At 41.4% G+C, this 15,949-nt stretch overlaps 1 protein-coding gene across 1 annotated transcript; it reads left to right on the plus strand.

Moving 5' to 3' along the window:
* Window positions 1-219: 219 nt before the first annotated feature.
* On the plus strand, window positions 220-15,922 carry ston1 (stonin 1). Its single transcript, XM_082557872.1, has 13 exons — window positions 220-456; window positions 5,176-7,111; window positions 7,635-7,837; window positions 7,950-7,993; window positions 11,206-11,230; window positions 11,660-11,761; window positions 11,922-12,042; window positions 12,242-12,291; window positions 13,321-13,414; window positions 13,510-14,003; window positions 14,746-14,979; window positions 15,192-15,281; window positions 15,382-15,922. The coding sequence occupies exons 2-13, from the start codon at window positions 5,260-5,262 to the stop codon at window positions 15,487-15,489; spliced, it is 3,417 nt and encodes a 1,138-aa protein (XP_082413998.1). The 5' UTR covers window positions 220-456; window positions 5,176-5,259; the 3' UTR covers window positions 15,490-15,922.
* Window positions 15,923-15,949: the final 27 nt, after the last annotated feature.

Genomic DNA, 15,949 nt, shown 5'->3' on the forward strand with positions numbered 1-15,949 from the left:
GCTAAACTGAATAACTATCACAAGGCCAAAGGTTGTAATGACACACTTTATATAAATGTGGCAGTTGGGTGCTATGTTTATGGTTAGCTTTGAAACATTGTCAACCGTATCTGAACTCTGATAGTTACTGAGTGAGCATATTAACATTAATTTGTCGAAATATGAACTTGGTAAGTTAACGTATGTCCAGAAATAGCCAATATTCTGATGTGTCCCACCGCAGTGAACGCAGCACTGCTGTGTTCAGTCCCACAGTGTCCCGTCGGAGGACAACCATCAGTCTGAACTCGGGAGGGGGAAGCGCTAGGCTGTGCAAACTCCCAGGATTTACACTCTGCCATTTTGATCAGGACCGGGCCGACGTCGGAGTTCAGACGTGTCCATCAAAAAACAAACAAAAAAAAACAAAGCAACAAAAAGTCATGGCCTGAATTAGTCACTGCTGCTGCTAAGTTTGTGAGTATGTTTTCCTTTTCGCTTGTACTCAGGGAGCTGTGTTTAGTTCAGGTCACGATGTAAAAACCAAATAAACTGTTTTAGTGTACTCTTTTTTTTTTTTTTTTTGTAAGTGTCGACCAGGTGTGCTGTCGTGTCGTCGCTCGGTCGAGAGTGACTGGCGCGTGTGGTGCTCACCTAAAAGTGCGCAAAGCCAGAGCACGATAAAAGTAAACTCAGGGTGACAACTTTACTCCTTCGAGCTCGTGCGTCAAAACAAAAGGCGCGGAGCTTTATCCCAGGATTGGGCCTCTCTGTCCGGGACGCGGGGCTGCCTCTGTTGTGGATGACAGCATGCTTGGTACTGTTTTGTGTGTCCAGTCTTGAGTTGCCATGGGACGAAAAGAAATGTTGTTTTCCAGCAACTAGTGTTTGTGTCTGGCAGCCAACTGACCGCGCGCTGGGTGTGACAATGAAACAGTGTATCAAATAAGTGTGATTTAACAGGAGGCATACAGTTTATCTGCGCATGTAGATGATATTAATAGGAAATGTGTAGCCTTTTTTTAATACAGTAAACTTTTAATAAGTATGGCTAAATGTGAGATTTTGTAACTTTTGCTGGACTGTAGCCACTTTAGCAGTGAAGAGACCAGTGCGAGAGTCATAAAGACAGTAAAGTAGCCCAATCATAGTCTACTAACATTAGATAACATCCTCTAGTAGCAATCAAAGCTGCTACAGCAGGAATGTTAAACTCATTTTACAAGTATTTTGATTACATGTAAATCTTCCCGTTTAATTTTGTTACATAAGTACAATTTATAAAAATAAATGCATTTGGACAAGTGAAATGTACTTGGTAGAGGGATTTCCAACTCATTTTACAATGTAAGCCACATACAGCCCACTTTGATTTGAAGGGGAAAGAAACTGTTTAACTATACATTTAATCTCTGAGATATTTTAATGTAAGAATAAGAAGAGCAGTTTAAACAGGACATGCCAGATTGAGGAAAAAAAATGCTGCTCTAGGTAATGAAAGGCATCTGTTAGCATGTCTTTTTGGGCTTACGTGTAAGAAATGAAGGTGTAAAATTAAATAAAAGGTTTTGGTTGCTTTTGCTCAGAAAGTTTTTGTTAATTCACAGTATTTGTTTCCTTGTGGACTCACTGTGAAATTTCTATAGTAGATTGTGGGGGGGGGAATGGGTTTTTTCCTTTATTGAGTGGTTTATTCATTACTCAGGAGTAATGGAGGGGGTCATTATCAGTAGGAAAAGCTGTAAAACCAATGAAAATGCAGTTAAAAAAAAAGTTCAAAATGTATGCTGTCTTTTACATTTTCCAAAGCAGTTCAGTGGGATAGATTTGAGTATTTTCCAGGTCAACTCTGGCCTGTGGGGCTTATGTTTGTCAACCCTGTACTAGAGACTGCAGCTTAAACCCCCTGTGTACTAGAACTAATATCTATACATTTTAATTTATTCTATTATTTGTTTTCATACTTTAAGCACAAGTTTATAATAGTTTATCCCTTCATTCCAGATGAAAGGAAAGCATAATTAAATGAGTAAACTACATCCACAAACATCCCCCCATTCATTCCTCCTCATTCTGTTCCCAGTCATGCTTGTCTGAACTGGAACAAATTTCCACAATAAATGCGGCAGGGAATCCCGGGATTAAAGTGTATAACTAACATAACGCCGATTCATTCAACGTGTGAGGAGACAAAAAGAGCTGCGGCACCCACACTCGCTCCTGTGCTTTGTGTTAATGGGAGCTCACTTTGCACACGATGCCACTGCTGCCACTGGAAATGGGTCATCACATTTTCAGCTCTGCACTAGTCCATGCTCTCATTGTGGTTACAATGGTAGCAACCTGCCCTCTCATTTTAAAGTGTCTTATTTTGTTTATTTATATATACAAGTTTTATTTCGAAGGAAAAATATTCCAGGCTGTGGTGTGAATGTACAGGAAGTGGCCAGAGAATCCAGCAGGAAAGTGTCTTCTTTAATCAGGAAGCATCTGTCTGCTGAGTTCAAGCCCTGGTGTGTGTGTGTGTGTGTGTGTGTGTGTGTGTGTGTGTGTGTGTGTGTGTGTGTGTGTGTGTATTTGTTTTTTCAAATTCAGCAGTTTTGTTGAACCACAAGACTTTCCACTCAGTCATCATTTATCAGTAATTAACCATATAAGCAATACTATTTTCAGTTGTTTCATGGCTGTTCCCCTTTGTGGATTGCATGTTCTCATGCTCCATGCTTAATTTTTCCACTATCTGCCAGCTGATCTGTTAGCGCGTGTATTCATCCTCCCATGCAGTTTTGAAAAAACCAATATCAAAATGCTCTGCACGACTGGCGCCTTTTAACGCTTACATTTTCAGCAACTAGCGAGGCCAAATAGCTGTGGTTAAGCAGCATTAGACCTTGTTAATGTCCATGAGGTGTGCAATTTTTTTTTTTTTTTTTTTTTTGCCTACCCTTGGTTTAGCAAGCAATTTAAATAACTACAGTAATGATCAGTAATGATAAACTTGAGAAGCCGGATGGTCTTTGTTGGCTGTTTGTCATAACTGCAGGGCTGTAATTTAAATGCAAACCAACCTGTACAGGGAGCCTGACGTTGCCCGGCAGAATTACAGGTCTTAACTTTGCATTGGTTTTTAGCTGGTAGAAATCTGATGAGGTCATCTTAAGTCTCGAAACAATAATAAGTCAGTGTAAAAATCCTCATGGTAGTTCCGACTTGTTTTTGTTTTTAAAGTACATAATTAGTTTCATAAGGCTCTCTTAATCCCCAGTCTCTTTTCGCTGCGCTTTGGCAGTAATAAATAATCAGACCAATCCAAATTTATGACCTGTAGAACTGGTGGATTTTTGAAGTGTGATAAACTGACATTAAGATAATATTTGTTGTCAGTTCACACGAATACAGCAGCCTGCTATTTCCTGTGTGCAAAGCGGCTTGTCCCAGAGGAATGTGTGGAATGTATTCTTTTGTCCTCTGTTGATTTAGCAGAGTCTCATTTCTGCATTGCCTGCTGGAGAGCCCAGGAAGAGATGGCTGGCTTGGAAATGAGTTTGAAAGACTGTCAGTAACCCCCTGTGGAGATTTCCTCCTCCTCTGTGAATCGAAGCAGATGGATTCTATAAGTTGGAGAGACGGATGAGCTCGTGGAAACGTCTGCGTAAAACCTCGCAAACATCCTCTCATTAGAAAGATGTTCTTCACTGTTTGACTGAGGAGTTGTCAGTCCACTCTTCTGAATCAGAACACCCTCCCTTACTCACACACACACTTCCATGTTTATTTGTAGCAAGAGGAACTTTCCACTCCATGTCTCCTCCATGCAAGTCATGGCTGCGTCTTGGAGCGCAGAGGGAGCCTGTAATTGAGGCTTTCTGTCCCCCTTTTTTTATGGGAAGATGAAGCGTCTGTATTTTGTAAGGGGGCTTCACTGAGCCGGATATTACTGAGAGCTGAACTGCCAGCGCATCAAAAGGCAGATTGTGATTGAGTAGCTGGAAAATTAACTGCGAGATCGCATAAAGATTACAACATGTTTACTCTCTAACCACTGGCAGATTAGCCTGAACGTCATTCCTGTTTAGCAATATCGCCATACTTTTTCAATATCTCATTCATATATTAAAATACCATCCACCATAAAGATGCCATGCACACTTTGTCCCTTTTTGAAGCCTCGTGTGGAACTAGATGAGCCCCAGTGTACCTGCTTCTCTCATCTGACCTCATGGTTTTTTAACGAGGCTGGACTTTTTCTGCCATGGCTAACTTTTCTCCCACGCAATTTGGAGCACGCTGGCTTTGAAATATTTAGACAGCACAGCAGGTCTAAAATACACCTTTTTACATTGCAGCAGCTTTGAACTGCCACATCTCTGAAGTCTTTTGCTTTATCCTCTATGCATTTAAAAAAATTCTGAGCTACAGAGAGAGAGATTCTAAAAATCCTTTGAGAAACTGCGATGCAGTGTTTGGTTTGCATCGACAGCTTTCCAAAGTCTTGCTATTTTGACTAAGAAGAACAGATTTCTTCACCCATTTCTCAGGCTCACACTTTGTATTGGGATATTGTTAGAAGAATAAAGACTGTATCATTTCTTGTATTGCTTGCACAACTGATCTAAATGAAGGAGGTGGTCTATGTGTGAGAGTGAGTGAGTTTATTAAAGTTGCATAAACATGCATGAAATCCCTGTTACAATTACCGGTGTAAAGACGAATCTGTCAGTGCAAGAATTCCCTGCAGTCTCCTGTCACCATTCCTTTAACCCTCATCTTTATAGCTAAAAGATAAAACTCCGGGAATGAGTTTTCATGTTCTATGATGGAATTACTTCTGAGAGTTTCCAGTTAATAAATGTCTATAAAAAAAATAAATCTGTGGTGTGAGAAACTCGACTCCCTCTTCGCCAACACTGGGCTGCAGAATGCTTATTCAGCTGTCACGTCAGCGAACCTTAGGTAATTGTAATAGAGAAAAAAGAAATGAACTTTTTCCGGGTCAGGTGTTGATTAAGCTTTAATGGAGTACTTTAAAGACATGATTTATTTATGTCCTCGAGGGCTCTCTCTTGTACCGATAGCAAAGGTTTCAGTTGTTCGTGCTTTGAGATGGGAGCTGACTTTAGAGATTTGATCTAAATTAGTTTTACATTTGAACTTGGGTCAATAGTGTCTCATTCTTCTTTCTTTTTCTTCTAACAGAGAAGAAGACTTTTGAATTCGGGGACAGTTAATCCAACAAAGGAGGAGCTGTCGTTTTGAACCGGTCTGCAGACCTCTTTGGCCATGTGCTCCACAAATCACTCAAACTGGGTCACGTTTGAAGATGACAGCACACCGCTATCGTCACCTCAGAAGCCTCTGCAGTCCCCAGGACTTATCAAAGCATCAGTGCCGCGTCCCAACGGCCTGAAATTAGTGCTTCCTCCAATCAAAGATACTTCCTGGAGCTTTAGTAGTTCCCTGGAATCGCCTCAAAGTCACTCAAGTCTTAGCGGAAGTTCCTGTGTACCATGTAGCACACCGTTTAGCACTCCTGAAGGTGGGATTCCTAGCAGCGCATCACCATTTTACTCCAAAACATGGGACAAGAAGGACTTCTCAAGGAGTTTTTCCAGCCCAGTTACCACCTCTGTTTTCTCTCCTGCACCACAGGCCCTGAATCAAACATCAGATGGGCCAAGCCCTTTCCCTTCTTTCAAGGGTAATTCAGGACACTTTAACCCGTTCTGGGATGGACCTAGACTAAATACGGATGCGGGTAGCTCCTCCTCAGACTCTGAATCGGACAACAGCCTTCCACGTTTCTTTATACGGACCAAAGATGGCAGTGAGCCTCAGCGTGACCAGCTTTCCTTCTCTGTTGTTTGCAACAAACTGGAAGGCCTACATACAAAAACCGACAGCCAGACAGAGACAGACAAAGAAGGGCAGAGGCGGCTAAGTTGCAAAAGTGAGGTGTTAAGTGAAGGTACATCTCAGTTTGCACCTCGTGGTTTGTTTCGTAGTCAGAAGAGAGACGGTTGGTCTATCATGCTCAGGATTCCTGAAAAAAAGAACCGCATGTCCTCGCGTCAGTGGGGACCGATCTATCTCCGCTTGTTGCCGGGAGGTGTGCTACAGATGTTCTATGAGAAAGGGCTTGAGAAGCCATTCAAAGAATTTCAGCTTCTCCCTCACTGCAGGCTCTCGGATCTTAAACTGGAAAGCTACAGCGAGCCCCGCAAAGTCCTCACAGTCAAGGTGGAACATTTCTCCTACACAGAAAAGAAGCGCTTTCACCCAAAGTTCGAGGTTAGTCACGAAGCTGAGGTAGAGCAGCTCCTCAAGTTTGGCTCCACAGTGCACGATGAGATCGAGGACCTGGTGGTCTCCATGGAGGAGGAGATCTTCAAACTGAGTGTCCCCCACCAGCAGAGGCGGCACTACGAGGAACAGGAGCTGTCGCTGCAGATCACCGATCACATCTGGATACAGCTAGATAAGTGTGGGGGCGTAATGGAGCAAACAGCCTTCACCCAGATTCACTGTCTTGCTTTTCTGAACGGACTAGGAGACTGTTTTCTTGCCCTTAATGACCTCGGGTTGCTGCACTTTGACTCCAGCTATGGCTCAGAGGAGGGCAGTGAACTCTGGATGGAGATTGCAGGCTACCATTTCCACAAATGCGTGAATGAGATGGAGTTTCAGAGGTCGCGACTGATCAAGTTTTTGCCTCCTGATGCATGCAGAGTGGAGCTGATGCGCTACAAAACAAGGGTCCTAGGTTGCACTGAAATTCCCTTCTCAATCAAAGCTACGGTAACGGTTCAAGGTGCCTACGTGGAGCTCCAGGCCTTTCTCAACATGTCAACCACGTTCCTTTCTTGCATGAGGGAGTCTGACACTCACTACCCGCTGTGTGAGAATGTTGTGATCCGCGTTCCGGTGCCAGGCGACTGGGTCAAAGTGACACAGACGGTGGCCTTACTGCGACAGAGGTCTTTAAAGGCCCGCATGAACAGAAATGCCTGCTTGGGCTCAGTCACCGCTGCAGATTCACAGCCTGTCATGCAAGTGTCGATTGGCACCGTCAAGTACGAGAATGTATATTCGGCGATCGTGTGGAAGATCGACAGACTGCCTGCAAAGAATATGGGTAACGCTTATGACAGGTCAAAAAGGAACCTGTTGTACTTTTCCAGCTGTATATAGTTTTAAGCTCTGTCAATTTGGATAGTTTTCTGTGATTACATGCTTCATTGGTGCAAAGTCTGAAACATGCTGTTTCCGACCCTTTTTAGCTAGCTTTCTTATGATTGGCTGCTCCTTGTAAACAGAAGGTTTGAACAGCAGCTTTAACTTTAATGTCCACAGCCAGGGCTCTGTGAGACAAGAGACAGGACACCAGTTAAAAAGAGTATTTGGTGCAGTCTGAAGCTTTACACATACATTGACCTCATTATTTGAAAGTGTAGCCATGTTTAATCTGAGACTACTGTAACAGTACATAAGTGACAGAAATAATGAGGAGCATGATAGGTCCCCCTTAACATTTAGCCTTACACATCCTTTTCTCATACTGCTTTTTACTCTTGCCTCCTTCTGCCTGTGCACAGTATGTTTGTCGTGCTGTGATGTACGACGACAGCTGCAAGTGACCTTTCTTTCCTGCTTTGCAGCCTTGGATCATCCCCACTCATTTTCCTGCAAACTGGAGCTGGGATCTGATCAGGAGATCCCAAATGACTGGTACCCTTTTGTCACGATGGAATGTGAAATTGTGGGCGCGGTTGTGTCACAGACCAGGGTTAAATCCTTGGGCACTGTGAATGACATCCAGCCGCAGAAACATGTGACCAGTTGGACGCGCTATCACTGTCAGGTGAGATGCTTCAACGGAAAAATAAAAATATCTTCATCTGTGCTTAATTGTGGATCGATTTTTTTTTTTTTAATTTATTGGAACTAACTTTTTTCTTTCTTTCTTTTCTTAGGTGGAAGTGGAAAAGAAATGGATTGAAACAGAGTCACAGAGGCAGTCTGGCTGTATGACGCAATGATGATTAAAGACACTTAGTAGAGGAAGTTATTCCTATAAAATGTTTTTCAAAATCTTAAAGGTGAAGGGATATTAAAAATAACAGGGTGAAGCGAGACTTTCTGCTTATATCTGGTTTTAGAATTCATAAAATCATGCAGCTTGGTAGCATTTCTGATGGAGGTTCTATGATTTTTATATCCTTTAACTGAGACTGAACTTGTTTAGCCCTAATAAACAATTTAACACAGTCCTTATACCTAGCACTTTACATTTAATAGATTTATAAATTGTATGAGATTTACAGCTTATACGATTATGCTTGCATCTGCAATATCTGCACTGTCCTCCAGAATTATCAACATCAATTAATAAATGCACGCCAAACACGTTGTCTAATATAAGCAACTTAAGTAATGGCCTTTTGAGATCATTACTTTAGAGAGAGGTTAAATATCAACCGATGCTACGGGTGGTGCTACTGTGTTGTCCATCTATATTTAAAGTTGGCACACTTTGAATTTTTTTTATTTGTACAAAATCTTTGTGGAAATGGCACGAAAATGTTGGATCGTTGTGTGGGTACTGATAATATATAAAGTGAGATTTCTTTTTGTCTCAAGCAACAAAAGTATTGTTTATCTTGAGCGGACCCTTTGACTTTATACTGAGGTTGTGTTGTGTTGGAGGACTGTAATTTTATTTAAACAAATCAATTCTGTATCTTTCTGCTCTCTGGGTTGTGAATCGGGTTTATATATGATAATTAAAAAAAGGGGTGAAGGGCCATACTGAACAAAAAGGTGTTTATTGATAACTTTTATGTATGAAGTACCTGGCTTAAGCTGGATATTATATACATCAAAAGTAAAAAAGAAAAAGCAATTAAACCAGAATGAGTCATGGTAGTACTTCTTTCACAGCTGTTATCTCGCACTCGTTTTTTTCTCCACACTTGGTAATTTACTCAACACGGGGGCAGAGCAGTTATAAACCTGCACCTCACTAAGATTCAAAACAGTGTGAAAATTAAATGCTTCCCATCACTGCAGGCTTTTGCTGAGACGTATGATTTGTAGGCCATGATAAACTGCTGCAGGCAGCTGCATGAAGTTGCTCAGAACGCCGGTACAGACAGAGAAGTCAGTAAGTTTCAGTATTGTTTCACTACACTGCTGGTGTTTTATTATGCAGTATGTTTTATAAGGGCATCTGTGTTTATGAGTCATTCTCAACCAATGCCTCAACATGCAATCTATTAAGTCTCTCCCTCTTTAAAAGAAAACGTGTTCTTCTTAAATCTGTAAAATGAGTTTTACTGCCCTTCAGCAACACTTAAAGTCCAGTTATGATTTTTTTTTTTTTTTTTTTACAAATTTTGTCACTGACAATCATAACTCTTAAGTATAGTCTTAAAATATACACTCTCTTTGTTAGGTACAATTGTTCAACTCCTTAATCCAAATGTCTAAGCCAATCGCATGACAGCAACTCCGTGTGCTGAGGCATGTTCACACTAAGCAAGGTGATTTATGTGACTTTGAATGTGGTACGGTTGTTGGTGCCAGACGAGCTGCTCTGAATAGTTCACAAACCGCTGATCTAGTGAGATTTTTCTATAAAACCATCTCTGGAGTTCATAGAAAATGGTCTAAAAAAGTGAGTGGCAGTTCCCTGGGTCAATATGGTTTGTTGATACCACAGGTCAAGGAAGAATTGCCCCATTCTTTGATAAGAAGGCAACAGCATCTAAATTAACGACTATTTACAACCAAGATGTGCAGAAGAATGGTGAATGGACTGGATCTTAAACTGTGCTTTTCTACTTTGCCTGTGCTTCAAAGCACTTTATATTATTAAGCTCATTCACATGCTGATGAACATGTGGAGAACAACTTGGGCTTAAGTATCTCACACTGGATCAGCCACAGATCAAACTACCAAGCTCCTTGCAATTAGTGGATGACCGCAGAAGACCATTCCAGGTACTACTCCTGTCAGCTAAGGACAGGAAGTTGAGAGTGCAATTTTCACAGGTTCAACAGAAGATTGGAAAAACTTTGCATGGTCTGAGGAGTCTGCATGGGTGCAGAGGAGGTGTTTGTGGTGTCATGGTATGTTTTTATTTCATTGGCACACTTTGGATCCCTTAGTACCAACTGAGCATTGTTTAACCGTCACAACACGGCCTGCCTGAATAAAGGTTTTCCACTGAATAAATCCAGTCTCAAGTTTAAATTACCCCATACTTTCTTTGTCTAAGGTTAAAAAAAAAAAAAAAAAAAAAAAAAGCTCATCGGAGAGCTAATGCAGCACTGCCTCATATCAATGTGGAAACAGGGCCTTTATTTTCTTCTAGTTCAGGTGAGGGCTCTATGCGAGTCCACAGTAGCTTTGTAGTGAAGTGACAGCTAAACCGCCTGTTTACTTCCAGCAACTGCAGTATCCACAAGGGTGTCTCGTGTTGCTGCTTTTCAGCTGCATCGCTCTCATCCTCATCAGAGCTGTCAACCAACAGTGTTGAAAGAGTCCCAGCATCGCCAAAACAGACAACTTGCAAGAAGCAGGGGTCACGGCTCCCGCTGCTGCTCTGAATCTATTGAACACCAAGTTCAAACAGTGTTTTGTAAAGGGTGGAATATTTTTAACTACCGGCATTGTGCACTCCTGGGATCAGGAAAAGTGCACTGATTTCCCAGCACTGTGCCAGCTGTGTAACTTTTCTACTGAAAGTAACCAGGAAACTAGAGAAAGAAGAGGTTATTAGTGCTGGACAGGGATATTTAAGGGACTGATGACAAGTTAAGTCACCTCTCCCATTTAATCTTAGATCACAGGACTTGTGTGCTCAGATTTTAGAGTTGTTGCCATAAAACATGCTATTTGAGGTCCAGCAGCCACCAGCCCCTCAACCCAAACCTCCACTGAAATAAACCTCTAATATGACAAGTGCACTTAGGAAGCCCTGAACCTTCATCTTGTTTGAAGCAAGAACCTGAAATCACATTTTAAATCAATCACTTTCCCCTCCTGGGAAAAACAAAAAAGAAACCTCACGTGCTAACGCACCTGTCTGCGCGCCTGATGCTGATTGCGGTCACCTGCGCGTGTATGCCTCGTGTAAAACAATGCGACTTAATCACAGTTAATTGTCTATTATGTTTCCAAATGGGTAGAAGTCTAGTGTGAAAGTTCCCCAGTCATTCTCCAAGGATGCTGACCGACACAGGCCCAGTGGTAAGAAACGGAAACGTTTTAGTTAATCGGGTCGAACTGATCGCGAACTGTGAGTTAGATTAATGCGCTCAACAAACAAAAGGCAGTTAAGATCAGCTAGGTTTTTGTCCAATAGGAAACCTGCTCATAATATTGTTTTACTATTTTATTTTATTTTTACTTGACTATATCTGCAGGGATGCTCAGTAAGATGTGCAATAGTGCGTTTGTTATGGCAAATGGCAGATTTATCTCGCCTGTTTATGTCACCCGGATTGAAGAGTGGCGTTGATATCCTTAGAAAACCACCTCGGGTCTATATTTTCCAGCACTGAGGCACAGAAAACAATCGTTTTTGACTTGTTATGGATGTTTTCATAACAACTAGTTTCTGTGAAGGATTTTTAGCCACCGACACCTTCTGACTTGCTCTTTCGTAAACAACTTCAGGCCAAGCTCTACTTGTCCATAATCGATGACGTGATTGACAGCGTGAGAGAGCTCTTCTTGGATGAAGGAGTTGAAGACCGCGTCCTGGATGATTTAAGACATGTGAGTTTAAATAACCCTACACTACTACTGCTATTTTTCCTAAAAGCATAAATATAATGCACTCTTGACTCAAGTTGTCAGTGACAGCAAAGTTAATCCATCTAGTGAGGGAGTGTGCACCATACCTGGAAGACATACTGCTGTGTCTTCTGCTGTTCAGCTCTGGGAGTCAAAAGTGATGCAGTCAAAAGCAATGGAAGGCTTAAGGAAAAACGCCAACCCATCCAACTTTGTGCTCCAGCTTCCTGCCAGCTACACTCAGAGTGATCAAGAGCTCACGGGTAAGCTTAAATTGCTCACCAACAAAAGAAGCACCTTAACTCTTCTTGTAATTAATACAGCTGCAAGCTTTGTGCCTTGAATATTACGGGGGGATCTTAAATGAAGACAAAGGTCAATAAACTTAATTTGAATGGCTTTTTGTACTAATATGTACACAATAGCCAAAATTACTCACTTTTTTGGTAATATTTCTTTCAGCCTCAGTTGTCATCCCTGGAAATCAAAATATCCGCAGCTTCCCGGTCAAGGCAAGTGTGATTGAGATTTACATCACCTCCATAACGTGTAATAATTACTTGCATGAGGGATGCACATGACTTGAAAGGCACTCAGAAAGGCAGTCCTCCAAGGTCTTATCTTGCACCATGAAAGAAGGCAATCATACTGGCACCAATATTTAGTTTGTTCTTCCGCTGCCTATCTCCACCTTTTATAACATGATTCTGCAGACACACCCTAAAATTTTTTTAGTTTGACAGCCTCTGAATATAGTTTTCTCATTTGGATGACATGTTTGGTGTTTCATAGTAAAGTTCTATTAATGTAATGTATCTAAATTGTAATGATTGAATTGTTATTTTTCTTAAGCTGAATTCTTTGATTTTTATGTCTAAATTTGAAAACCAAAAAAACCCTTCTCATTAGTTATCACAGTTCCTCTTTTCGAGTATTGAAATGATTTCCACTTCACTGACAAATTCTCAGAAAAGTCCAAGGAACTCGGTAAAGATCTAAAAAAGAGAACTGTAGATTTACACAAGATGGGGAAAGTCTGAAGGTCTCCTGGAGCTGTTTCTCAACAACCTCAGATTCCAAGATCATCAGTTCAAACAACTGTACGCAAATACAAGTTACCTGGATGCATCACTACTTTTCCAAGGCCTGAAAGAAGACCCAAACTGTCACAGTCAGATAGGAAGAACTCCATGTGAGCTGTCAAGCGTGGTGGTGGTATCATGCTCTGGGACTGTTTTGCTGGACCCTGTGTGTGTGACCCTGCTGTTCAATCATCTAACCTGAAAAAAAAAAACAGTTCATAGAAATCACTGAAAGCCCTGAATTACTATATTTATGCCCATGATGAGTGTTGGTAAACTTTTGACCACAACTGCAGGTGGTTTTATAATGAGGCAAACCTCAGTATTCGTTAGTTACTTCAAGAGATAAGACTCGCAGTGTATAATTATTAAGTCTATATTTTGGAGGTGATTGTACAAAAGCTGCTATTTAATATACTTAGTCTTGTATTATCCTCACAACATAATGTTTTATTTCAGAACAATTCAGAGACACTTGCTACCTTTTCCCTCCCTGCTGGATTGGCTTACCCCGTGCAGATACCAGCAGGAGTCACTCTACAAACAGCCTCTGGTATGGAATGACTTTACAGCTTAAATCAGTTTTTATTTCCAGCCTGGCCAGGCTTCTCAAAATAACATTTCACTCTTTTGTATCACCTCACTAAGGTCAACTTTACAAGGTCAATGTTCCTGTTGTGGTTACGCAGGCCCCAGTGGGTCAGCAGCCTGCAACCCAAGCCATGCAGAAAGTCACTGAATGGAGGGAGGCTTCTGCCCCCCAGCCCACTGCAGTCCCACCAAATCCTATTGCTCCCCACGAGGTAGAAACATCCTCTGTTCCAGCTCAGTCTGTCACACAGCCAAAGACCATTTTACCCTCCAGTAAGGAGGGCAGCCTTCCCCTGCAGTCTACAGAGCCAGATTTCCCACAGGAAGAAAATGAGCCAAATCCACAACCCAACCTCAGCACGACCGCCTCACCTTGCACTCAGTTATTAGACTACCAGATCAGAAGAGAGGAGGCTCTGGCACAGATGGCTCAGAGCAGAGACATTGATGACATCCTGAAAGAAGTTATTGAGGAGGAGAGAGAAAAAGCAGAATGGGCAAGGAAGCTAGCTCCTGTGGAGTCTGACAGCCAGTCTGAAGCGACTCTTGGGGTAATTTGGAAAGAATTCTCAGTCTAATATAGCAAATATCACTTTAAGGCATAGAAAAGATCAGGTCATTGAAGTGTGGATGTGTATTGTCTAAAGAGTAGTTCTACATTTTGGGAAATGCACTCATCACTCTGTATGCTGGATAAGGCATATAGGCTTGACTACAGCTGCAGCTTTATGCTGTTTTTATGTAACATTTAATGGGCTGGCACAAAGTACTGCCACATGAAATCAAAAAGGGGGGAATGTGTACAAAATATCAGACTCTTAGGAGCACTTTAAGTGATTTAATAAAGTGGTGAAAAGTTTAAGATATAGCTATTTGTAAGCTGGAGAGGGCTGTAACAGTTGTAGTATTTAGGATGCTTGACCCACAAGAGAGACTCAAAAAATGTTTTTCTGGTAGATCAATATTTTGAACTTTTAAAAGACAGATTTTGGAGTGCCATTTTCCTTAATTTGAAATAATGGTTTACCTTGTATTTTAACATCTGGATTCAGGTAGCATCAAGTTTATCAGCCTCTCCCCAAAGCTTCTAAATCATCAACGTAGTCTGCATTCGTATCTTAAATTCATTAGCAGTACAACACAGATTGCTGTGCTGTCAATTTGAGACATTTTATGTTTCTGATATTAAATTACTGAAGCAATAGTCATTTTATTAGGACAGTTGCTCCCTTTTATAAGCTTGATTTCTCCGAATTCACAACTGTGATGTTTCTTCTTGCAATTCATTCTCAGTTGGATCTGGGCTACAGCCAGTTCTCAGACATCGTTCAGCTCGATGGGCCTGCAGGCAACTCTGACCTCGAGGAGGAAGAGGAGGTTCCCCTGGAAGAGAATGACTTTCTGGGTATAATCAATGCAGAGGCCATGAAGGCCCTGCAGGAAGGAAATGAAAGCAGTGATGGCAACAGCATCTCCTCCAGCAGCGACGGTGAAGGTGCAGATGAACTCGCTAACATAGAGGAGGAGGTGAGAGAGTGAGTTTGAAATGCATTTTCATGAGTCATGGCTTATTTCTTTCCATTAAAAGAAAACTTTCTTTGGAGAGCTCCAGTAGATTCGTGCATTTCTCCCTAAAATTACATTTTTCAGTTATATTTTTGCAGGTGGTTTTCCGAAGAGCATATCTTGATTGCATAACTTGACTATTTGTTTCCTCCATTCCGCACTCTGTTGATTAGGACCCTCTGAATTCAGGTGACGATGTGATTGAGCAAGACATCCCTGACCTTTTTGACACTGACAATGTCATTGTTTGCCAGTATGACAAAGTAAGAACTGCTGTCTTTTTATTAGCCATTATTTTCACCTCATCAAAGCCCACTGCTGAATTTTAACTGAATATTGTACTCACTGCTTTTGCATTTGCAGATTCACCGCAGTAAGAACCGTTGGAAGTTTCACCTGAAGGACGGAGTGATGTGCTACGGCGGCAGGGACTACGTGTTTTCGAAAGCAGTTGGGGAAGCAGAGTGGTAATGAACCTTAGTCCCCCTGAACAGATCAGGGAAAGAGAAACTATCATTTAAAAATGAATTTAAAATTCTTAGTTGTAGTAATGTGGCTTACAGAGCAGTTTGTGACTACTGTGCCAGATAATCATCAGAGCAATGCTACAAGTCACTTATATCATCCAGTTGCATAAAGCATTCCTTATAAATACTGTTTACTGAGTCAAACAGCATGGATTTATGTTGTATTGCACTTTGTGAAAATATTCTTTACAAGCAGAGTAAACCTTTTATTTGACCTCCAATGATTGTTTGAGGATAACAAACGTGCTGTTTGATTTTCAAACATTGTCACGTCTCTTTAATTATGCTCCAAATATACTGACCTGTACTGTGGTGCTGCGTTTAATGAGCCCTCTTCTTTCTGTGAAAACCACTTCAAAGCCTGTGACACATTTATTATTATTATATATATATATATATATATA

This window comes from Aulonocara stuartgranti (assembly GCF_965226115.1).
Source record: "Aulonocara stuartgranti genome assembly, chromosome: 13".
NCBI classification, from domain to species: domain Eukaryota; kingdom Metazoa; phylum Chordata; class Actinopteri; order Cichliformes; family Cichlidae; genus Aulonocara; species Aulonocara stuartgranti.